The sequence below is a fragment of the Haemaphysalis longicornis genome, unplaced genomic scaffold, assembly GCF_048455015.1.
Source record: "Haemaphysalis longicornis isolate Haplotype H1 unplaced genomic scaffold, Haemaphysalis longicornis Haplotype H1 scaffold_12, whole genome shotgun sequence".
Lineage (NCBI taxonomy): Eukaryota > Metazoa > Arthropoda > Arachnida > Ixodida > Ixodidae > Haemaphysalis > Haemaphysalis longicornis.
This window is the reverse complement of record NW_027526225.1, coordinates 12,443,982-12,470,278: the sequence shown is the minus strand read 5'-3', so window position 1 is coordinate 12,470,278 and position 26,297 is coordinate 12,443,982. Positions and strand designations below refer to the sequence as shown.

The window sequence follows — 26,297 nt, the reverse complement described above, 5'->3', positions numbered from 1 at the left end:
AAAACCCCACGGTGCTAATTCCGGGACACTTCCGCCGCGGTGGAGCTTCGCCGACCAACTAAGGGCCGTCCGGCAGGCCCGCGAGGCGGCAGTGAGACAAATCATCTGTGTCGCCGCGTGGGGAACCGAATGCCCTGTCGGCGAGAGCTGTGTAGGACCATCAATAAAGTTTTCACGAACACACCAACCAAGTTGGACACAGTATCTTTGGGGCTGCTACATACGTTAAGTATGCATACCGTAAACACATCGTTAGGGAATGTTAACGCTATGAAATTGGTATTTGTAGCGGACATTTGGGTGCACCAAGGCAGCCATTTTGGGATTGGTTGAACACTCCAACATCTTCAAATCCGGGAGCTTAAGTGCAGTACCTTTTCCTGAAACGCCATAACTGCAGGGAAAAACTTCGTACATTGTATTAGCACCTGCACATTGGGGCGATTCCTGTGGTAACCTCTACAGTTCTACCGTTTCACTGCCAGACTTGGAGAAGGTTTTATTGTTGCTCAAACATGAGATCATAAGGGGGTTCGATCGCCGTGTTTGGGGCCATGCAGGAAGTAAAGTTGGCGAAACTTTCTCTCACGCATGAGTGTACTTTGCTTCTAATTTTTAATACTAGCCTGAAAATCGGAAACATTGGCTTTAAAGGGAAAGGGAAGTGAGTTGTAAACATTGCGGGATTACTAGCGCAAATTGTAGTCCGGGGTGCAAGGCCATGTTTCGAACACTCTGAGTGTGTTTACGTGAATTTATTAAGTAGAAAAATCAATTCGAAAATGCTGTCCTCCTCTGTGCATCCTCGGACATTTTCGGAGGCGTTTTCGTGTCACGTCAGGAGAAATGACTTGCCTTGACTGCGCTACTGTACGGCTGGCCGACATTCCCACAAAATGAGTCGGCCTAGCGTTCAGTCCGCCCGTCGCCGACGGGTCGCCGCAATTCGTTCGCTCAGTTGAGACTAAGCCACGACACGTTTGCGAAGGGAAGAATGTGCATTTCTTTAGTTTGTTAGTTTGTACACTGTATCAAGCCCCAAGTCCAAGTCGCTCCACACAAGCGCTGCACAAGCTCACATGCGAACCTTCGCTGACTGGTAGGCTAGTAGGAAAATCAAAGGCCCCTTGAAGGCGGGAAAAGAGTCGGCGAAGTCAATATAGGTACTGAAAAAATAAAACCATCTGAAACTTTACTGTACAGCGTAAAAATAGGCATCAGGAAGCACTTTTCTTGCGGTGGCTTAACAAGCACAGCGGTCAACAGCACGGCTTTTTTGCGAACGCAAAAAATCTGCGAACGCTTTCGTGTCTAAGGGCAGAGAGAGAGAGTCAACTTTATTTCGCGAAAAAAAAAGGGGGGGGGCACGTGGTCGGATTCCTCATTTCAGGATCCCGTTGGAGCTTGTTGCCTTCGCCGCACGTTCCACCAGCAGAAGCTGAGTGTCGCTGCTGGAGCAGGCCAGTTCTCTCTCCCGCTGCTCATAAGAAGGGTTGGGAATTGGGCGACCATTTGGGGTTTTCTGGCAGGCCGAGACGATGTGGTAGAGGGTACAGATCTCACCGCAGTGTGAGCATGTGGCGCTGTAAAGGGTGGGGTTGATGGCGTGAAGTTTAGATAGGTGTGGGAACGTGTTTGTCTGCAAAAGCCTGAGTTTATGCTCCTGTTCCTTGGTGAGTGACGGGTGGGCAGGAGGATACTCTTGCCTACTCAGCTTGTAGTGCTGTGTGATGCCTTGGTGTGTTACTAGGGGATGAGTCGCTTGAAGCCAGTCGTCTCGCGGTGCCCGGTAGGCTAATTCTCGGGCTGTCGTGTGGGCCATGACATTGCCGCGAAGGGACGAGTGGGTAGGCGCCCAAACCAGACTGATCTTGCGTTGAGGGGGTCGCTGGAGAAGGATTCTTGCAGATGGTCTTGATATTCTTCCGCGTAGGAAGCTTCGGCATGCTGCTTGAGAATCAGTGATGATTGTATCGGCTGAGGTGTGGGCAATGGCAAGAGCGATGGCTGCTTCTTCTGCTTGGGTAGTGTTGATTCCAGTAAGTGTGACACTGGAGACATGCTCGGTGCATGTGGTGACAACAGCTGTCATCGTATCCATGCGAGCGTAGTCGGCAGCGTCCGTGTACACAGTTTTGGGGTTTGATCCATGGACTATATCTAATGCCTGTGCTCTCGCCGCACGTCTTTCTTGGTGAAACTGAGGGTGCATATTCCGTTGAATAGAAGCCACATAGATGTTTTGCCTTATGGTTGTGGGTATGTCCATGGAAGAACTGCCTTGTTCTTCTGGGGTATTGTATCCAAGGCGACCAAGCAGTGTGCGTCCTGTTCTTGTGGTCGCTATACGGTGGTGCTGGTTTACCAAATGAGCCTCTATGAGCTCGGTATAGTGGAAATTTGAAGGACGCTTACTGCAGAGCGCTATACAACAAATAGTCACCTAAGCTGCTTGAAATGGTAAAACTAAAACTGTAAACTGGTTATACATTATATACCTCATATTTCCAGCAGGGACAACGCCGCAATGTGGCCGAGTGGTGTGGAGCGCTGCGTGTGTTATTTTGCAAGTCGCAAGTTCGAATCCCCGAGGGTACATTCGTCTTTTTTCTTTTTTGTAAGTTGATTTTTTCGTTATCGACCGTGGTTTTCTATACCGCGCTGACCATTTTTGGGCCATAACGTTCACTGCTTCACGAACGAGTTCGCAGAACGCGCGCAGACTGACCGTAACGCGCTAGGGAGTTCTCGTTAGCGTGCTGTTGTCATAAGAACCGACTACTTGCGGGAAGTGGGCGCAGGCCAGAATCAGCAGACCCTTTGGCCTGGTGCGAATACGCTTTTTACGATGCAAGCATTAGTGAGGCGAGCTCCAAATTTGGGTGAAAAGCGCATTTCATTTGAGCGTCTGCGGTGACGCAGAGGGCGTTCATCCACTGCGGAGGCCTCGGCTAGTGATTGTGACAATTCCAAGCCGTCCTGGGAGGCTTATCTTAGGCATTTTACAGCCGACAACATGGCAGAAGCACGGTATGAAAATCATTGCGATAAAGAGAATGCCTATCCAACGATAAAGTCGGATGTAAAGGATGGTGTTTTACAGAACCGAAACCGAAACTTGTTTGAATGCCAAACTTGGACATCGTCCAATCAAGTTGTACCTTCACCCGACGTCACGGACTTTTGTTGATGCGGCCGCCGGGGACCCCTCATAATAAGTTTTGTTCTTTGGGGCTTTATAAAATATTTACCGGCTTTTCAACCAGATAACCGATGAAAACTGTGTTAATTTGAGCCAGTCTTCACAGTGCAAGCAAAAACGGGATCTTGGCAAGTTCACCTCAGTGTCCTTTTAAGAGACGGATACAAGTTCAAGTATTCTGCATCTTGCTCCAGCAGCACCCGATTTTACGAGTTTTCTATAGATGCTGGATGTTTGCCTCATAGTTGCTCTCCGTTCAACTGGCCGTAGCCACACAGGGGTTTTCCAAAAGTCCCTCATGCAATTGGGTTAGGAGGGGTTGCGATGGGTAATTATCTGTTTTATATGATTCGTTTCGCTGTGCTTAATTTCCGAAGGAGGGTGATCCCGGACATGATGGTATTAACCTGTTTAGGAATTTCATGGGGGGCAACTAGTGGTGCAGGTGCGTTCGACGAAGGTGGGCGGCAGGAACTCGGGCTGCTCATTTATTCTGCGGAGTTCAGTTCGGGTATTTATGAGGTGTCCCTGCAGTAGTGCGGGAACGATTTAGCAGGAGTCGTTTTCGGTCCCGCGGCCATGGCCTGGCGGTTGGGGTAATATTGAGCTTTTCCGTGTAACAGGGGAAATCTGGCGTACATTTTTCAAAGGAGCTGTCGGTGCGCCAACCTGTAGTCACGATCTGGGCATACATGGGCTGCTGCCTGCGCGTTCGGAAGAGTTTAGGGCAATTAGCAGACCCAGTGGGGTTAGCTCCCTCACTAACGATGGACCTGAGAGCACATTGGTGGCCTTTATCTGGTTTCACTCAGCCGCAGTTCAAGCAGCCAGGATAGGCTTGAGTGTTCGAGCACCCATCTGGGTGGTGCCCAGGCTGCCAACCTGTTGTGCAGGCCACGACCTCCATCCGAAACGGTTTGCAGCGATAGATAGTGGTCCTGTAAGGAGTCCAATACGGAACTTGCATATTGTGGAATAGAATTTGAACCATAATCAACGAGTTCGATCTAGTATTTGAGATCGGGGTTGTAATTGCAAATGCTATTTATGGTCAGCCGGGGAGTATCAGCCTCGGTGATCTGAAGATTACAAGGATAATGGCATTCGCTGGTGCCCAGACGTGAGCTGCAACTTCATATTCGTGCCCACGGATCGTGAGGAACCGGATGTTGGCATACATTTTTGCTCGCTTCTATGATGGGGTGCTAACGGTGACATAGCTCGCTGCCTCGGAAATTGTCGTCTGGTCATCTCAGTTTGTGGTAATTCAACTGGAGTCTGGATAGCCCCACCTACAGTTAGAGTTGCTTGAACGACATAGGTTAGTGCTAATTTGTCGCGTGGCCTTGCGATAATTTTCACTTCGGACCCTGGACCCGAGAAAGCAGGGAGCTGACGCTTTGCAGGGCCCCGGCTTTCTCGCTACGGCCCAATCAAAGTGTATGCAGTGCCGCTCTTGTGGAGGCTCCTTCGAAGGCGTGCAAGACTTGCTAGCGGCCGGTGTCAGATGGTAGATAACCCTGGTTTCTTAAAATCAGCGGGATCCATTCCTTCAACTTCGATGCCTGGAATTGTGCGGCATCGGGGCTTTGCAGCCGGTAAAGTGGAATGCAGCTGCAGCTGCTCAGGCGAGCGGAATGGAATACCGAAGCTGGAGTAGGCCAAGGGCGGTCCGTGACGCGGTCACAGCTTCTAACAGTTTAACTGTCGTGGACACCTTGATGTTCAAGATCCCATGAATCCTTGTGACACAGTGATTGTCCTGGCACCAATCTTGAGAGCGGAGTTGTCCACAAATAACGCAAAAAAGGGGCTAAGGACGGAACCGATGGGAGGTGCATCGGCGTAGAACAGATTGTGTGCACGAGCGCCTCCGCCCCGTGGCTGCTTGGAAACTTTCTCGACCTGGTGGTGTTCACCATGCGCCTCCCCTTTTTTTAATCTCCGCGTGCCTGCCTCAATGAAGTCCTGGAAGGTTTTTCTGGTATGATGCCCTCTTGCTCCTTTCGCGTCTTGAATTTTCCTGATCTGTATGTGTTGTGGCTTGTGTGCTCTTCAGTTCTGACGGCCCAAGGTATTTTCGCAAATCACGCATCCAGGGTGGCTGTCTTTCCTAGTAGGCTTAGCTGCCTTCGGCGTCGCGACATCTTTCAACATTCATACTTATTCGGAAAATGAACTTGCAGGCCATCGCGCTATCCGTGTGTTTTTTCCGACGTAGGAAAGTCAATTCAATCTTCTTTTCCACAATATTTTTGACACATGTTCAACACAAGATCTGCAGGTGCTGGAGCGGTGCCCCTACCCACTTGTTCTTCATCCACATTCCCGCTCACGAAAACACCCAGATCTAAATCCTTCACAACGCCAATGGCGGAAATATTCAGAGGTTTCGAAATACGCAAAAAACTAAAAAGTACCGTAGGCCTACCAATAAATAACACAGGGTGAAAGTTTACCCTTTATTAAGCTTTCGCAGGCTAATTCAGCAGGTTTCATAGGATTGTGCGAAAAATTGTGTTTTTAATATCGTGGTCACTCGGTTTGAGTCCCTACGACAAGTTTAGTCGCTGCGGTCTACCCTTCGTTTCTTTGCATTGTGTATTTAAATGCGCACTCTTGATCTTGAATCAGAAGATATGGTCGGCATCGTTTATTTATAGAAAACTTTATACAAAACACCCAAGGTGTCTGTTTCTTGCGAGTTCATGTCACGCCTTGGTCAAATAAACCAAAAACAAAATGTTTAGTCTCTCACATATTACTGTTTCTTTCAGCGAAAACAATCTCATAATGGACAAATTCGACGGCTTGAGAGCGTGGAAATACGACCAACTTGGAAGGTGGCTTTCCCTTCGTTACCCTAAAATCATTTGGGACCGGACAACACCTGGAACGAGAAAACGGGGCCGAATGTCGGGCCCATGGGTAAAATATTTTGCTTTTATTAGAAAAGTTGTATTTGATGTTGCTAATATTTGTATTGCTAAAATATTGGTATGGCTTGACACGGTTGGGGTTTTCGGGTTTTTTTTCAGGAAGTTCTTATTTACCGACTGTGGAATTCCAGGCGGAGGCAAAAAAATAACGCGGACAAAGCCGCCCAGAAATTTCAACGACAGAAAGGCAATGAGGATGATGCAGAAGTATCGGACCAACTCCTCACGGTAGGCAGCGGCTGCTTTTCAAACCACGCGGCGTGATCACTCCATTATACATATTTATATATATTTATTCATTTATTTCTATTACTTGCAATAAGTTGGAAAGCATTGTAGCTGGGCACAACAAATATAATGCATTGATTTGCCACCTATAACCACCAGTAAGAAAGGAAGGAATCGAGTACATGAAAGAAATATTCGTCCTTTGATGATGATGAGACACAACACACTTTTTTTTGCATAAAACCTGACAAAGAATGGCAGCGTTAGGGCTACGGGACACGCTAGTAAACATGCACAAGGCACCACGTAGGTGTGTTGACTCTCTTGTCCCGTTCTCCTAGGGCTTAAATTAGTTGTGTTCTAGCAACAGTCCCTAACCAACAACCTCGTGCATAAAACCACCGGCAGGAATTCTAGAATGGTGCGATTTTCAAGACAACATATTAAAAAAACAGAAAAAGCGTGGTTAGCGGGATTGCTTGTACATGCTTCACAATTGAACAACAGCGCTTAAACGGGACAAGAGATTGATAGGACGGAGCTTTCTGTCCCGTCAATCTATTGTCCCGTTTAAGGGCTGTTGTTAAATTGTGAAAAAAACAGACTTGACACTACATCAGGAAAAAACATTCCGAAACAGTTAAGAAGAGAAAAACGCACACATTTAGTCAGTGAACGCTGTATTAGTATTTCCAGATAAATAGATAAAACTAAGGTAAAACATATGCCCATTGTGCGTGGTTCCTAGATGAAAAATTGGCCACGTATCTGCTCCTTTCGTTGCAAATGTCACCAAAAGACGATAGTCTTTATCGACTTTTGCCAACTAAATGTCTCCCTTCGCTTTCCCGCTCACCTCTCTTGTTGTTCCTGTTGCTTTTCGCTCCTCCCAAGGTAAAGACGGCAAAGGTTTGCTTAAATCGTTTTAAATTTTCCGCGTTCCACTGCTCCAAACCGGGTGTCTCGATGCCAACGCTGCCGTACGCCGAAGACGCGTGTGAATCGAGGCGGCCTACTTCAACGTTTATAGAACCGTGTTTCCCTAGTCCACATGCGTTCCAAGCAGAACGATGAACATATCTAGTGGAACCTTTCGTAACTCTTGCCACTTGATTTCTTCAAATGCCGCCAGAAGCTATATGGCGCGGGCGACAGCAGGCGACGGCGGAGTGATATTTTTTCTTCAGTTGATGAAGTATTTATTCTTGCCAAAATCAAGCATGTACAATTTTTTATAAAGGAACGCTGCAAATATCACTTCTGTATTAATTTGTTCTCTTATATATGCGTAATGTCTTGTTGTTCTTCAACAATATTGACAAGTATGAACATTACACCGGACTTAGACGGGCACATTTAGCTGTGACTATATAAGACTATAGCGCAGGCATTATTTTACTTTGGCCGGGTGGCTGAATCGAGTCACAGACAGACAGACAGACAGACAGACAGACAGACAAACATACAGACAGACCAAAATTTCTGGGTTTAAGTAGCCCAAGAAAGTTTATCGTCTTTAAAAAAAAGAACTCCTTTTTAAGGCGCGCACAGCAGCAGGCAGTACCACGCGTATAAGGGTCACATCAGCCCGCAGCGTCACTTCACAGGAAACAGTTTAATGTTTGGTTTAACTTTGCGCATCTAATATATTCATGAAATCAGTTGATGAACTGATTCGAGGGATGACAGGACCGAACTGATTTCACTCGTGTATCTGAAGTGGGAACAAAGAATACTTAAGTGTGCGAATATTACATAAATATTCTGTTAAACTACGATTGTGTTGGTGTCGCACTCGGCGGTACCATAAAAATGAGACATACTTGGTTGCATTGATTTTACAGCACAGCTGTTTAGGCCGACACAAATACGTCCGGCGCAGACGGAAAACAGCCGAAGCCTCAAGAAAAATAATGTGGTTACGCAGGTCCAGGGCATCCAACTCTCGACCTTCAGAGCGTAAAATCGCTAACCTAAGCACTCGGCCACCACGAAGGCCCGAGGGGTACGGGTTTGCAGCATTGGGGAAGAAAAATTAAAGCCGTTCCACTCAACGTAAAAGCTGTCGGAAGTGTGGAGATGTGATGCGCCATAACGGGTTGTAGCGCAGTTACGGCGCATCACATAACGGCGCATCGCCGTTGTGTGCTCACCGCTACCACGCATCCCGCTCTTCGCCGCTCTGTCTCACTCCCCTCTTGACGAACAAAACGCAGGCTTGTCCAGTGCAAGTCAAATTGGCCGCCTTCGCAGTGTTCGCGTGCCCCCTCACGAAACTGTGCCATCGGAAGGTCCGTGCTTTCCGTGCTTGCTTTTCCTCCCGATCGTGCCGGCGCCGCAGTCGCCTTACTGCGGGCTCTGGAACGCGCCATTTGTTCATGCACTGTCACAGTTTTCCGCTTACTATCGTGAGGGCCAACCCAACGAGCGTCACTAACTAAATAAAGCGGGCCACCTGGTAGCTTATTATGTTTTGACTTAAATGTACCTGCGCTTTGCGCTAAACAACAGAGAGATGCTTGACAAGCGCCAGCGACTCACGAGTTTCGAGTTTCGAATGGTTATGATTATATGAACCGCTTGGTTTTGGAAGCCTGTGTGGGACGTCGCTACGGCGGTACGTCATGGGGCCCTGCTTGGGTCCAGGGAGCGAGCTACAACTACAAGGCGAGCACCTTAATTGCTCTGCCCTTGACAGCGACATGTGCAGACACCTGAAAAGGGCAGTGGGGATGCGCGCTAACCTCGGACCGGCAGGACCTGCAGATCACGAGGCCCACCTGAGCAGCGACAGCAGGCGGCTACCGTGACTCAGGCGGCCGCCAATCTGCTCTAAATGTGTTAAAGAAACGTTCATTGCTCCTCCTACTTCCGCGGCCGGAGTCGATCCTCGGTCCCTCGCGTTATGAAACCGGCGTGCATCCAATTGCGCTACCATCGCCTTCCGATCGCGCAGCATTTCATTTGAGTTCGTAGCCTGGTCGTTGGCATTGGTCTGGGCCGCGGGTTCGAGTGCGCGCTAACGCGGTCCACTTTAATTAACAGAGATGTGAAAGCCCGCGGACGAAGCGATCCGGGCCTGGCAGTCATGGAGAAGGATCTGCGGCGTGTTCAAAAATAAAGGTCAGGTGGTGACATATACAGCGGAGGCTTCCCGCCTTACTAAACAAGTTGAAAGCAAGCGTAGGTCGGCTCGACGGTACATTGAGCGAATGATTGTCAAAGTGAGGCTCGGGGACAGGAAAAGAGCTCCCTTCAATACAGTCATTTTCTCTCTCTCTCTCTCAATCGGAGAACAAACTAGAGCAAAACATATCATACTTCAAGTAAAAAAAAATTGATTTGGGATGGCCATGTAGTTAAGTGAAACTACAATCGGTGGACTACCAGGGCGACAGATTGGGTAGCGAAAGACAGGTCTAGAAAAACAGGAAGGCCAATTAGTCGATGTATGGAGGAAATAGGGAAATTCGCAGGCAAAGAATGAACCCGAGCGGTGCGGGACAGGAGTGGTTGTAGGCCCATGGGGATTCCTTTGTCCTGTAGTAGGCCTAGCAGGCTGCTGCTGCTGCTGCTGCTGATGCAACAGCCGGGTCTCCGATGAAGGGACAGGGGGCGCCAGCTTTGCTGTTTCTTTAGCCTTGCACCGCTAGTGCCAGCTGCGCCATCGTTTTAGGGTTATAAAGCAACTGAAAAAGCATTTAGGGCGCGCCGACCCTGCCATATGTAGGACAGAGGCGGATGGTAGGTTTGTGGTTGAATTAGTGCGCCTTTACTTATTGTGAATGAATGAAATGTCTTTTCGCTGGACGTTTTCTAAATTCATTAGATGAGTTTTAGTATATGGGCACCATAGGTTGCGGGGATATTCGAAAATTGGTCGAACAAACGAGTGTATGGCACTAGTTTGATAGGTGGAGGTGACAGGCGTAGGCATCTTTTCAGAATAAAAATAGTTTGCGAATGGCAGTTGCAGTGATGTTTGAGATGCGCGGGTCCCACCTGAGGAAAGATGTAATGGGTATTCCTAAGTGCTTGAGTTATATTACCCAGAGGAGTGCCGTTATTGTTGTACGAAAAACACAGATAATTCCTTCGTCTGGTTAGGCATTGATACGGACATTGTAATGTTGGACATTTGCCACTCGGCTATTCGGTTATGGGTTTGTTACGTTTTAGGTGGTCATGGCTACTGGTAATGTTTATCTCAGAAAAAAAAATTCGGCAAAAACTTGCCTTTTTACGTCTTTATTTCTGCATTGAACAGGGTGCAAACCTTGCGACAGAAATGTGGGATTTATGGTGAAGGGGGAGGGGGCCGCTGTCCACGTCTTCATGGTGGGGTGGTCCCGAGGTCGGCTCTGCAAAGAAACGGCCTGCTCCTCTATCGTCCCTAAAAAAATTGAAGAAAAGCCCGCCAGAGCTTGAGTGCGTCCGATGGTCCAATGTGGGATGGTGGATCGATCCACTCTTGCAGGGTGCCATGTCGGCGTCCGCCGAGAGACTGAAGTGCAGTCTCCCGAACCACGGTAGGCAGGAGGTCGATGCCACAGAAGATGTTCACACGCACCTCTTCCGGGGCAGTACGTGCACTGTGGGGTCACGTATAAGCGCGAGTTGATGAGGCGTAGCCCCGCTATTGCAGTCGATGTCTGAGGTCTCAGACACTGTTATTAATGCAGATGGGGAATACTACTCGTGCTAGAGCCGAACCCTGGGGAGCCACGGTTGATACAGGTAGTGTTTTGGATGGCCCGTTCTCGAATGAGACAAAATGTGATCGGTGAGTGAGATTAGTTAGTGAGTGAGGTAATGCATACCAAAATATTTCCAGCACTGTTTGCCCAGTAGTTTGTTTTGACATAGACGTTGAAATGCTCTCATTAGGTGTTGTAGGATTATGTCAGTTTGCCCGCAGCCGTTCATGGTCACAGCAAGGTCATGGACTACTGTCAGTAGAGTGTTCGTAGACCGGCCACCGCAAAATCTACGTTGGCTGTGAGAAAAGAAATTATTCGCTTGAAAAATAGAAGCAAGTGCTCTTAAATAATATTTTCGAGTAGGTTACTTGATGTGCACGTAAGTCAATTACGCCTGAAATTGCCATGTTCAGCTGCGTCTCCCTATCTATGAATTGGGCCAGTTTTGCGATTTTTCCATTAGTCCGGAATCTTGGCTGTCGAAAGCGACACGCCATAAATTAATTAAAAATACCGCCTGCCCCACTACGCGTATTTAAAAACAAATTATTTGGAATTTTGTCCGGGAACTTCAATTTTTTTGTTGAAGTTTAGTAGAAGGTTTAATTCCATGTGAAATGTTTTGAGGATCAATGCGGAAGGCATCGGTGGGTGGGACGGGAGGAGCAACGTCGTGCTCTGTAAATGTAGAGGGAAATATTTCGTTGTATTGACTGGCCCTGGTAATTTGTTCTTCTGATGATAAAGCTGAGAACGGTGCGTAAGTTCTGCTAAAATGCCTCCAAAACTAATTCGGGCTGCCTGTGATGAAAAAACGAAGGGTTGTATTAAAGTAAAAGTATTTGGCGTTTTTACTTTTTTGCTCAAATTTTGTTAACGCTTGTGACAATTTAAGTGGCGCCGTCTTTGTTCCAGATCTTGACTCAGCGTCGTTCGCTTAATCAGACATTGAGCTTGTATCCCCTTTTGTGATCTACGGTAAACCGTCTACCCTCTTTTATGTTTTGCCGTTATGAAGTTAGCGATGAAATATGATATGATGCTCGTGATTTAACGCCACAAAGAGTCCCCATCGGTGGTAGGATTGGAAGCCATTTGGGAAAAATTCTGGTACATATGCGCAACTGCAGAAGAGATACTGCTGCCGAGTACGTTCTTGAAATAAAGTGCGGTGGTCACAGTGGGCCCGATTCTAGTTTTACAATTACGTGGGAGGCGGCAATTTAAAAAGGCATGGTCCGATATGCCTTCTGAATATCGACTGTCTGCTGAGTGGAATGAAAATGGTGACCAAGTAATTAATCAAAGAGGTTACTGGTTCGCACTTGTGGCGTGTCGGGTGCAATGCGATCTGGTGAAGAATGAAGCTAAACTTAACATCTACAAATGCGCTAGAGGCTTGCAAATGGTGATTTATGGTACCTCAGCCTATATGAGGTAGATGAAAATCACCCAGAAGATGCGCGTGTATCAGCATGAATTCCTAAGTAGCAACCATATATCGTGATCATGATGGCTGCTGGCTGCTGTAAAGGCATCCATCTAAGATAAGACAGCCATCCCGATAGTGTTAGAAAAAAGGCCTCTGCTTCTTCACAAATGGGGAGAACTACAAACGAAATACATTTCTAATCAAATGGTGACACTTTTCCAGTGGGATGGATGATCTTTCCTGATGACAGAATTATTTGGGGGAATAATTTCATCCCTAGAAATATCTGCTGACAACCACGTTTTGGAAATAGCCGCTGCGTGTGGTTCCTAATCAAGCAGGTTATTTTCTTTCTATTTTTCTTTGTTTATTTAGTACACTTGGAGCATCCACACTGATTACGAATAGGTCTTGGACTGTGCACTGCCTCGGATTACAAGTTCAGTTCTTAACTTGTAGTTTTAGGTTCGGAGTACCTTAGAACCGCACAATGTCCGTCTGCGTCCGGGCGCATAGCGTTTACAATCGCAAAAAATCACACAGGCACCGGCAGGATTCGAACCCCTGTCTGGTAGACCAGACGGAGTTAGCGTCAGTCGTCTTACAAATTGGGCTACGACCGTTTGTTATATTGACGTCTGGGCACAACAAAACAAGCACCACACAATCAGCCCAGAGGGCTCAGAAAGGAAAGGAACATACATAAAAACCACCTCGCTTTTAGCTGGTGGTTATGTCTTTGTGAACTTTTAAGACAGCTACTTCGTTCATAGCAGTGATCACAGCATCTTCGTACGTCAGTTTAACAAAAACTTCGCTCAGTTTACAAACGTGCTTTACAATGTGGTTGCCCACCGATTTTGCAATAACCACTGAATTTCTCACATCCATTCTGCCTCTCCAACGGCTATGTAAACCCCCCCCCCCCCAAAAAAAAAAATCCTATGGTAAAACATCAGGTTTCACATCAATGAAGCGGATTCCGCGTGCCGTGAGTGGAAAGTCTTTTTTTTACGGTACGTTGCAAGACACCCCAAAAAATGGCGTCCCAACAGTCAGTGAATAAATTTTCAACGTTTTCTGTTTTTTTGCACAATTAACATTCGGCACCCCACGACAAAAAATTAACCTTTCTCTAAGATCCATATTTTAACGCGGAGTGTATTAGTATGCAGTTTAAAAAAGAACGTTTTACAGCACCATGCACTGGCATTTAATTTACTCTCCGTAGTACATCATGTCCGGCGCCAACTTCATACAATGATCTATACATCGGCTCAGGGAACAGACAATCGGTAAGGTCACAGGGCCGTTTTTTTATGGTTCGCAGTTGACAAAAATTCGATTGACCAGCGCGTAATTAAAAAACGACAAGAGAAAACAACTCGCAAAAAGAGGCTAACCGAGTAAGAGGTCAAATTTGCTGACGACACTACTAAGTTGGGTAAAGCACTTGCGCCCGTATGCTGCATGAAAGTGCGGATGAACGGGTCCTCCTGATCCGTTAAGAACAAGAAAAGGGAAACAAGTTGTCTTACAAATAGATGTGGGAGTGACCGGCCTCCCCCTTGAACTTTTAGGGGCGAAGCTCCTTTTGCTCGGACCCTGTCCCGGCCGTACACGGCACATTGTACACGGCACATTGATCCTAGGGATTGGCCAACCAAAGATTGCCGAAGAGGTCATAACGTTCAACGCGTTCGTTGCTACCCAACAAGGAGGAGAGGAAGAAGAAGAGGTTGTCGTTCGTCGCCTGCGAGCTCAAGACACGTACCGGGGGTACGCGACACAAGACGCTCTGCAGAAGGCGATGGCCAATGTGGCTAAAATGTCACACACCGAATTCACCAACTTTTTATAATCACCACAAACATCGATGTCGTCGATGGGCTTGTCGACGGAGCGGTGGAAAGCTTGACGTGTCGAGTCTTTATATGACGTGCGGGCGAATGTTTCGCGGTTTTACCGATAAGCATTTTAGCTTCGCCCCTCTCATCATCATTTACTTCGTAAAGATGGCGGGATTTTTTCCTAGACAAGTTGCTCCTACTCGTCCTCTCATAAGTTGATTGCCAGACAAATACCGCAAATATGCGGTGAAACGTTTGAACATTTATTCGAGCGCACGAGAGGGGCTGCATGCTATACCAATGTTTTGAGGCCAGGAGGACATTACAAATTGTTGCGCGCGCAAAGATAGAAAGCCTGCGGCCCTCCCACTTTGCCGTTTGCGCGCGCATTGTCTGAGCTCTTTCAGCCAGAAGACGTTACTATCTCGATAATTCGCTAAGGGTACTCCGAGATAAGTTACCGGTTCCGTTGACCATGAGATGCTGTTATGGATACGCGGGGTTTCGATCCATTCGCAGTGCCAAACCAAACACACTTTTAAGGTTGACTGCGCTACACGTCATATCGCAATATTCTTGCGTAGTGCTCATTGCATTACTAACAGTCACTTGGTTATTACAAAAAAGGGCAACATCATCGGTGTAAGCCATTACTTTAACCTCGCAGGATTCAAGCAAAAACCTTGCACGAGAGGAATTTTGAAGATTTTTGCCCACAAAGGTTAAAGGTAAAGCGTAAACAGGAGTGACGACAGGGCACAGCCGTGACGCACGGAGGCATGCTCACGGACACGGGAGTTCAGGTTCCCGTTAATAATGAATTTAGTCGTGCACTGCTGGTACACCATTTTCACCGCGTCTAGAATTGTTTTGCCTATTCCTACATGTTCCAGTATTTTGAAAAGGACGTCACGAAACACCTTGTCGAACGCCTTTTCAAAGTCGACCTGCAACTTGGCAACCTTTCTGAAATCCACATCACATGTTTCTATGATACTGAGTGCTAAATGGATGTTAGTAAAGATTCTCGTTCCCCTAATGCCGCATGTTTGATGCGGGCCTACACGATTATTGATGACAGCTTGCAACCTCTTAGCTAAAACCTTCATGAATATCTTCTAGTCAGTGTTAGTTAAGGTAATTGGCCCGTACCCCTTGACTCTAGCAAGCAGTTCTGTGTCGTCGCTCTTGGGTATGAAGATCGTGTGCGCTTTCGAGAAAGTAGGGCGAAGGGCCCTTCTTTGGAAAGATACTCTGAAAACATTGTGCAATTCCGGTGCCAAGACAGGATTACACATTTTATAAATGGTCGAACCCAGCCCGTGGGGTACTGGAGATTTGCAATTATTTAAGCTATCTATTTCTTCTTCAACTTCATTTAGGCTTAAGTGGCATTCCAATTGTTCTGTTAAGTCCTCATCGAGACAGGGTAACAAATCTATAGGACCGTTCGAATCCCTCCTTCGGAGGACTATAGGCAACTAGGTTCTCATATAGCTGTACAAAAGCCTTTTCAATATCAGACTGTTTTTGCATTTCAACGACAATATAGATAACTGAAAAAATTTCTTTCTTTTTAGCATGGCGCTTTTCATTAGCCCATGACCGCTTCGTGGGCGCCTCCCCGGCTAACAGCCTTTCTGCACGGCCCCTTATTGCAGCGCCTTTATACTTTTACTTGATACTTTATACTTGATATACTTGATACTTGATTCTTGATACTTTACTTTACTTTATACTTGATAGGTCATCCTGGCTACAAACACAATTGAAGTCTCCCATGAAAAAATTTGGCCGGTCACATTCCGGCATCTTAAGGACGTTTAAAAAAGTACGCCTCTTCTTAGGCACGGTAGGCGCGTGAACGCAAACAGCCCTGTACGGCTGCTCCCCATGAACGAAAATCGCAGCAAACAAAACGCCCCCCCCCAACCATGATGTCCCACATTATACGACACATGTTGGTTCTTTTTTCACAAATATAAGACAACCGTCAGCTGTTCCAACCGCATGACCTACGGATACGTGATACCTTCCAAGAAATGGTTGCACCATCGTGTTTGTATGTTCCTCTCCCGCAATCTTTGTCTCTTGGACTGGCAGAACGTTAATTTGCCTTTGCTTCAGTAACTTTCTCTGCTGCATTTGTCGCATCTTCGAGTCTAACCCTCTGACCTTAAGAGTTGCTACATAGAGGAGCGTAGAAACGAACATTGCTCAGTGAAAAAAGGTTCACCCTCCCGCCACCGCGCTTACATTCGCGAAGCCCTTATTTTCGCTAGGTACGAGACGCTGACAGAGACCGATTTTGCCGTGTCAAAAACGCCTTTTTTCCTGGCCGCTTTCGCCCGTTCCCGCTCCAGCTGCGTCAGTCGCTGCTCATCGCTCGGGCCAGTTTCTCGTTTACGTTTAGGCAGCGCGGTTTCCAAGTTTTTAGATGGGTTCTCAGTTTCGTCGGCAGTTCGGTAGCCGTCACGTTTCTGTGTCAGCGTTGAGTTCACCGAGTGCTGGCTTCCGGTGTCGTCATCTTTTTTCTCATCTGATTGGTCCTTGGCAGTGGTCTCATCCTCGTCCCGAGCAGGGGCGCTCGTCGTGGAAGTGTCGTCGTCATTAGTTTTCAAAGCTGCTCCGGGTTCCTTAGTAGCGCTGCCGTTTCCGTCTTCCGCATTTTTGGGGGGCAGATCCATGGTGTTCGAGACGCCATTACGCTGAGCTTGGTGAAATACAGTCACCGCTGCCGTAGACACTGCTGCTGCCTCCGCCTCTTCTTCGTCCATGAGGTGAGGGCTGACGTCAGGTTCGCCGGCCCTCCCGGTGACATTTGCATAGGTCGGCACACTATCGTGCCCGAAGTGCCCAAAGGCCTTGCACTTGAAATATCTCGGGGTTCGACAGTCTCCACGAATGTGCCCTCTCCGGTGACACCACACGCATTGTGGCGCCCGTCCAGGCACGACGACCAAAACTGAACCCCAGTAAAACTTTCGTGACGGGGCGAGGCCGTCACGCAAAGTCATGAGAGCGATTCGCGTCGTCGACTCTGCAGCCTCGAAACCTGGCGCCCCCCAAGAGTCCTGTCGTACATCTTTCACGTCAACGAAGTCCTGAAACATCCTGCGTATGTCCGAGTCTGCGACGTGAAAGGGCACCCAATGTAACTTGACGATTACAACTTGCCTAATTGGGTCAATAACGGCACAAAAACGTCCCTTCCCTTGACTTGCAGTCCGGTGGTGTCCAGAAGCTGTTGCCGCGCCTCGGGTGTCCGACGTTTGAAAAGCCATATGTGGCCTATTTGATACGGGCCGATACCGGCGATATCCTGAAGCACGCCCAACTGAAAGAACGGGGTGCGGAAATCGTCTATCCGATAAGGTCTTCCCCCGAGGCAATTCTTCATTGAGTCCCCCGAAGGAATAGTTCGAAGTAGTATCTTGTAGCCCGAGGGCACCCTGGTCACCCGGGCACCGTGGCCGAACGTAGCCGCTGAAGCGCCTGGCTCGGAGCCAGCCATCGCGCAACCGCTCTGCTCGGAAGCCGGAAGTGGGCTACGACCGTGAGTTAGTACCCGAAAGTCAAATGACTTATTCCCTCGCCTGTAACGGTGCAGAGTATTTTAGGACCTCCCAATGTCCGCCCGCGTCCATCCGTGCGCACACCGCCATCAAGCGAAAATCAAGCAAAAATCGATTTTAGCCGTGAGTTGCACTTTCATTTTGGAGAATAATCGAGGTCTGAGCACGAGGTCGCGGGTTCGATTCCCGGCCGCGGCGGCCGCTTTTCTGATGGAGGCGAAAAGCAAAAACGCCCGTGTGTACGAGATTTTGGCGCACGATAAAGATCCCCAGGTGGTCAAAATTAATCCGGAGCCCTCCACTACGGCGTGCCTCATCGCCTGCGTTGCGTCGGCGCGTTAAACCCCACGATCGATCAATCAATAATCGAGGTGGACCTTACGGCTCCAATTGAATGACGGTCGGGGCACAACTTGGATGTCATTTCGTGTCCCCATACTCCGCACCCTCGCCATCATCTACGGAGTGCAGACGCTGCCCTTTTTCCTGTTACTGGACTGTGGCCGTTTCCAAATGGTACTTTGTGGTTCTTTACATCACTTGAAATATATGCACGCTTATTAAGGTATGCCTCGTCGAAAGCAAGTCGTACTTTCTTCTGGTATTCAAAGTTGGTGTGTGCGTTGGCCCAAAATGTGTTCTAATATCGCGAACTTTCTTAGAAAAATGTTCACCTATGGTCACGCCAGTGTCTTTGAGTTTTTTCGTCTTCCTAGTGTGCTATTTTTGCCTCTACTCTAGTAATTTAATGACCGGCCTGGGTTTGTTCGAGATTTAGTTTTCCAATCCAATGTACGCGTTCTATTTCAACCTGGTTCATGTCATGTCCTTGATTACGTTTTTTCTAATGGTCATCTCTAGCATCTCACTCCTTTCGTCTTGGTCGTCGTTCAACCCATGTACGATCTCGTTTCTGTGTCTACTGCGATTTGCAAGATAGGGGATTTTACTTTTTGATAGCATTTGTATGTGTTTTGTAACATCTTAAAAAGAATCAGCCTTCCTCTCAAGTGCAGTTAGAGAACCTAATTTTTTTATTACGGGTAAACGTTACAGCGTAATGCCCTTAATGTCCTAGGCCGATCATAAGCTGTTTTGCCATTTATTCCAAATAAGGACCCGGATTTTATTCTGTCACCACTCAGCAACAACAAATGTTTGCGAAGTCTTATGGTTTAAAACAACAAACATGGCCATGGGCATGGCAGCACTACCAGAAAGAGATCACTGGAACGAAAGCATTTCTCGTGTTTTTATCTTATCGGACCGGCATGGTATAACGGAACGAATTTAGAACGACCGCATGTGGCAATGTCGACGATCCCACTGAAGACGCCGAGGCAAGAATAGCCTTTTGTACCCTCAGTGACTGGAGGTGCCGAGGGCCACTCACGTGCTGTAAAGCTCGTAGTTGTCGTGGATGCATGGTGATTCAGATTCCATACCAGGATCACACGTGGCAGCCGCTGATGCATTCTTCGTCTGTCCTGCCCAGTAGGTACTTGGTGAAGCCATTCATGTCGCCGCGACGCAGCGATCCCCGGATGAGCTGCAGCGTGAAAGGAACGGATTGATTCCGAGCCGCATGTCGTAGTGCTGATGTGCCCAGAAAAACATGCCCATTGCCGACGTTCACTGTAAGATTATACTTACAGGAAACGCTGTAAGGATGCTTCTGTGGCCATGTGATCGGCTCCGCTCTCTGTCCGCACTTCCACAGTGCCGCCAAATTAAGGGCTAAAATATGTCTCCCGCAACCCAACTGTAGCTCGTATTTAAATTCAATTCAATTCAATTCAATTTAATTAAGTTTTGTACTCACACAAGCACCGGCTACCGGAAGGAAACGTTCATCAGAGCTTGACTAGCCCCCGGGCCTTACATAGTTCGAGAGCGGGAGCATAAATGCATGAAATCAGCGATTGCACAAAATTGATACGAAGATTTTTGGCCAAAAATTATTGCGAAGTTGACTAATGATGCGAAAAAATTGCATAGAATAATATATCTCCGTAAACACGTTTGAGAGGCACGGGAATAAATAAACAATCAAACAAATAAACAAACAAACAAAAAACTAAACAGAAGAAACATGAGAACCGCACAACATTACCAGGAGTACAAAATTCATTGACAGCAATATACACCAGTTTTTAGCATTATTGCATAAAAAACAGAGGTGACGAATGGGGAGCTTCAGGAACAAGTAATGAAAATAATTCACGCTTGGTACATTGCGATATGTTTAGACCAGCATATCATAAACCGACCAGTATGGTGGGAAGGCGGTACCGTAGCATCTGCGTTACGGAGTCGGTGCGTGGCGTAAGTAACGCGTACTGTTATTTGCATCGCAACGGGTAAGCTTTTACATTATTAGCGAGTTCTGCCGCTCCCGATAGGGTGTAGCACATCGGCAACCCTACATTTATACTTATTACCGAAGTGGTGTTATCGTGCAAGCCCATTACCGCATGTCTCATGGCGGTTTCACTGTTGCAACCCCCTTTGGGTAGGCACACAGCGCCGGTACGAAAGGGACTTGAAACAAGCCAAGGACTTGGAGCGACACGCGTTCTGCCTGCTTTCCAGGGCTATTGCATCGCGGCCTAGTGTGCTCTCTCCCGGCTTCGATGCCCCATTAAACCATCCCGGTTAATTTTCCCCGTGACAATATTGAATATGCTGGTTACTTTAGCCTCATCAGAAAGAAGTCCTGTGGGGTGGTCTCTCGGAAGAATAAAAACAGTGCCATGTGCTGTTTGTTGCAGGAAAGTGTTTGTAGCTGTACCCCCAAACGCGTGTACTGTAATTTCGGTGGGGCATGAACAGCGCTTTGAATAAAGAAAGCTTGACGCCTGAGTAAGCCATCAACCCCAGAAACGTTCAGACAGAGGTGGTTAACAAGGTTATCCCGCAATAGTTCTACTGAAACCCACGCACCTATGGGTTTTCAAGGGTCACATTATCTCAGTCATGTTGGCATCTAAATACCTAAAGGCTGCCCTTTCGGATGGAAAAAACAGTTTTGGATTTAGATACATGGATTTCCAACGAATTGATTTTCCCCCAAGTAGATAACGATTAGAGCAGCGCGTCAGCATTGCGTATACCTGCATCGTGATCTTTACCACGAAAAACATATACCCGTATCATCAAAATGCATGTGAAAAAAGTATCTGAATTCTGGTCCAGAATATCCTTAATATAAAAGGCAAAAAAGACAGGGCTCAATATGCTACCTTGTGACACACCTGGAGACATCGCAATCATATTGGTAGGGCAGCCATTATTGCGGACATTCTGGTAGCGGTAAGGGAGGTAGGAACGTATAAATTCTTGCCCTCTAATTCCGTATTGCTGCAGTTTCTCATGAAGAATACTATGGTTTATGCCCTCAAAAGCTTCTGGGAAATCGGCAAAAAGAGGAATATATCTTATAATTTTATCTTCACTACTGTGAATAATAAATTCTTTTTGTTAGCGAAGCGCAGTTTCTGTGAGAATGTATATTTTTTTCAAAACTGGTGAGGATACAATGGCGCTGAAAAAACCCGATAAACAGGAATGTATTAACTTCTCAAGGCAATCCACACCCAATCAAGTTCACCATATCAGTCCTGACACCGTTTTAAACACTGCAGTAAATAAGGCAATTTTCATCTCTCCCGGAAACACTCTAAGTGCAAGGCACAATATAATATGTGGACTAGTGGTACCGAAATAACATCACTAATATATTTGACAAGCGATACCTGCCAAACATTTACGCCACAACCAGTACAAGGTTTCAGGTTACGAAAAATGGGAATAGTTCCTTTAACTGAGACCGGCGAGAACAATGCAGAGGAACTGTTGCTTCAACCAATTTGCGGAACATTTGTACATGGTCAGTGAGGGTGTTACCCACAAGAGAAAAGTTCCAAACGCCTTTCCATGCTGTGAAGCACAGATTTCACTCTCATTTACGACAAACGTATCTGGTATTTGCTTACTTGTGCTTGGGCTAATCACCCTTGAGATGTGTTTTGCGGCAAGAAGAATATTTCCTCAAACCATGCATTACGTTTGTTTATGCATGCGTTTTGTTTTACCGCCCTGCTGCACCTGCCTGTGTTATCTGTGGCCAAGTGTAGCACGTGTACCATTATTTGTTTTTTATGCCACACCTGCAATCTCCTTTCACAGAGAGATTGTTTAAAATTAACGTCACCACATAGAATAATTTCCTTTTATCTACAGTGTTCTGGGCGTAATTCGACGGTGAGAGAAACACTCACGGCGAAAGATGAATGCCCGGAAAGCAGACACCGCGGTATTCTATTCGCCGGCACCAGTCTCCGCACGCCACTTTCTTGACTGCTGCTTCGCCGGCTGTGTATTCTTTGAGTTTTTGGGGGAGCAGAAGTTCGCCCCAATAAACGTGCTATTCTTTTGAGACAACTCCGTCATCTTTGGCTACGTGACATATGGTGAGATTGCCGGTTGCGCACCGTCTATGCTCCCTACACCCTCCGGAAGCCGACAAGCCAGCCCAGGTCGAGCAAGCCCTCGTCTGCAAGGTTTACCGGTCGAGTGTGGTCTCCTACCAAACAAAACCACGAGTAAGAACACCGAAACCGACAACGAGGTCCATTAAGCCACTCCCCCTTGTCCTGCACCAGGCCAGGGAAGCACCATCGTTCCGCGGGTCTCATGGTGAACACCCTCAGGACTGGTTGGAGAATCTGGAGCAAGCCCGGATCTTTACAGGTGGGATGACAAAGGAACTTTTCAACATGAGTTCCTTTAATTAGATGATGCAGTTCAAATTTGGTTAGAGAATCACGAAAGCTCCCTAACCGACTGGGCTCTCTTCAAAAGCAATTTTCTTAAAACATTAGCAAAGTTTGTGCCGGAGGAACGAGCAGCACTTTTGTTAACACGCACGCAACACCCTACCGAAAGGTTCGTGACCTTTTGTTAAGGATTTGTAGATGCGAAGCATCTCATGCTCGGGGCTGTGTCCCTCCCTCCCTCGGTGTCGTTGCTATTGTTTGCCGTCCGCACTCTGCTGCGCATGGGCGTCTCTTCAGCCCCGTCGGCGTTTGGGCTGACGTCAGCGCAGTCCACTATAAAAAGAACGAGTTAGGCGGCACCCAGTTTCGACCCCACGATTCTCTGGCCGCAGCGGGAGGTACGTGGCGATCTTCCGACTGTGCTACATACCGAGACGGGAGCATGTGCTACGAACGCGTCTTATGTCCTTCACTCATTCAAACTACGTCAAGAAGCTGCTGATACAACGAATGCACGCGAAGCTGAACGTCAACGGAAACGACGAACTGAAAACTAATGGGAACTTCATTCGACCCCATGGCTGCTTCAAATAGTACTCAGGGTTCCCCTACAGGAAGATGTTGTATTTTTCCCCATGCGGAGCCTGACATTAAGGTTTTCAAATTAGGGCTTTACTCTTCGCATCAGAAAGAAACCTTAGTTTCTGATGCGAAGAGCACAGCTAGAACTATTTGCTTGTTTTTTCGTAACACTCTCTTAACGGTGGCCGAATTCGTGTCTGAGACGGCTGCGATGGAGAAGGCGCTTCAAGGTGCAACAAGGCATTGCGACCTCCGTGTCAATGCCCTGTTGTAAGATGTGAGCGGATCCGGGGATATTACCTCCGATACACTAAGCAAGGCCAACCGTGCAGTGGTCAGGAAGGAGCTGCGGAAACTATTCCCGACAATGCCACAACCTGAAGTTGGTTCCCTGATGGTCGTCATCCAAGAAGTTCAACATGCTTTGGGAACTACTGCGCCGTCCGAAGCACTCCGCAAGCCACAAGCTATGACTTACTTCACACCTGTTCGTCGATCCCGCCCACCCCTATCTCGTCGTTAAGAGGCCCCGCCGAACCGCCGCCTACTGCCGCCCGCATAAACCCATATTGAGGTAACCAATAAACCCCATATTGAGGTAAACAGACCTATGGCTAACCTCTTCGATTCCCCGTAAGAGGCTCGGTTTGCGCGGGCTCTCCGTCGCCGCAACACACCTCGACAGGGTCAGCGGCCAACTGAAGTCGAAGAATACCTGTCCGACACCCACCTTGGTCAAGCGGGGCTCAACTGTCGGCCGTCACCCTACCCAAACCAGTAGCAAAGCCATCGAAGAAACTCAGACTTTACGCGTGGGAGGTCCCCCGCCCACGTAGGGGATACTAAAAGCAGTCACGTCTGGAGAGGAAGTGCTGTACGGCAAAAAACCGGAAACCTTCCAACGACGCAATGACACAACGTTGAACAAGCCCTCAGCAGCGACATGATCTAACCCCGCCGTGACTCTCGAACACGACGACAGCCACACGGTGCCACGCGTACCTAACATGGCCTAGCCTGTGCTGAGAAGACGATGACAATGATGACGCATTATGCCTGACCCTCAACACGGACAAGCCGAGATGTGCTGCCCCGACGAACCTGCAGCTCAAAGAAGACCGCGTCCGACGTCCAGTTGTCCATCGACAGCTTTGATGTAGTCGCCGTTATAGATACCGGAGCCGACTATTTAGTAATGAGCGTATTATCCGCGTCAAGGCTTAAGAAAGTTACTATGAGGTAGAATGGCCCTTCGTCATTGCCTCTCAAACACGTTACTACCGAAGAACAACGATAACAGCACATGCCCATGTAGTTTCGGAAGTGGTGCACACAAAATTATCAAGTATCGGCCTTGTAAACAGGCCTCAGATACAATAAAGAAAATTTTGCTCAGGCGTACATCCTCCGAGTGCACCACCGCCGAACATAACTCATACTTTGTGCAGCGCTTCCGTTTGTTCATTGTTGATGGTTGTCGCCACAGATGCGGAGCCAGCTGTCAGCGATGCACAGACCTTGTCTCAGCTGCTTTCGGGGAGACAGCGATCAGCAGACGTCCAGCATTTCAGTCTACTGGAAATTAGAAAGAATTTCGCTGATGCATAGCTTCTCCCAGTGCTCCACCACCGAATCGGACAACACGCCAGCGAAAATATTCTGAAAACATTGCTGTTTTAGGTAGACACTACCTTTCTGTACATAGCGGGAGCCCACTATCGTACTATCATTCCTAGTAATTAGGTTAGTTTTGGCTGCCTTAACACACGCTTCAGCTCTCAGGAGAGCATCAGTTACCTCGTGTAGCCATACCCGCAGCAGCGCTATTCCAATAGGTTCTATGTGATGCTGCCTGAAAAGCAAACGAGGCTGGCCTCAGGGTAGACTGCCAGCACTCTGTCGGCGACCCCTTACTCCCCGGCCCTGGCCCGTCGACCACAGGCGCTGCGCACTCGCAGGATGCCTGCTTCCCGCCTAGATACGGGACGATGCCTTTACGGAAAACAACTATTCTACTGAATAGATATCGATAACCACACCGCGTACACTCCTCTCACCGAAGTGAGTACTAGACGAGTGCGGTTCGCGACACTGCTGCAAGGTGGACTCTGAAGTCAACACAACACTTGCTTCTAATATCGATATTTCTTCTCTCATGGCGTATGGATTGAACACGGCAGAATTAAAAGTAGTAACTGCATCTGTGACAAAGTTTGTTCAAGAAGCTCTGAAAGAAGTTGCGTTCGCGCTTATCTCCTGTATTATCTTTGAGACACGACCGGGACTATTATGTCTTTCAGCGTCATTTGCACCGTACGTTGAATACAAGAACAATTTTTTCGCTGCCTTAGTTGCAGTTGACCAAACTTTGAAAACCCCCTCAATTAAAACATCATAACCCTAAGGCGGCAGCATCTGCTTTCGGTAAACATGTGAGCAGAAATGTGAATACAATGTTCACCTCACTAGCCACACTCTCATACTTGTAGTTTCTTACTCATACTTACGTCCTCCGTCAAACTGCAATTTGGAGGTAGGTAAGGTTACCATGTCGCACTCTCTTCTTCCTCTAATTTGGTCATTATACGCGAAATGAGCAATAACTTTGGTATATGAATTATATTCAACGTACAATAAGTCAAATTACAATTAATCATTTGCCGCGGGATGGGGTTTCTACTGGCGGAGGGTAACATTAATTCATTCGCCCTCAAACGGTCGACATGGAGAGACCTCACATGCAGAATAGTGATTTCGTGTTCAACATGATAAAAATGACCATTTTATTTCATCTTCATGGCTGTAACTCAGTACATGTGTGCAGGTGGTTCAAAACGCCGACAACAGGAGTGTGTTCTGGTGCGAGAATTGTCCACTACCCACTTTTCCTGCTGCTCTTTCACCTCTCCTGCACGGTGGAAATATATCTGAAAAGCAAACAAGGCAGCTTTCAAGGCACCTACGAAGGTATTTGGTGGACTACCTAGAGTAAGTACATGCAGGTATATTAA

At 47.5% G+C, this 26,297-nt stretch overlaps 1 protein-coding gene across 1 annotated transcript in view; it reads left to right on the top strand.

Annotated features, from left to right (window-relative positions):
* Positions 1-26,297, top strand: part of LOC144161870 (uncharacterized) — a 212,942-nt gene that overhangs the window by 163,862 nt on the left and 22,783 nt on the right. The window contains exons 5-7 of the mRNA XM_077692447.1: positions 5,980-6,130; positions 6,241-6,369; positions 26,111-26,274. Of these exons, the coding sequence (XP_077548573.1) occupies positions 5,980-6,130; positions 6,241-6,369; positions 26,111-26,274 (444 nt within the window). The remainder of the gene's footprint in view (positions 1-5,979; positions 6,131-6,240; positions 6,370-26,110; positions 26,275-26,297) is intronic.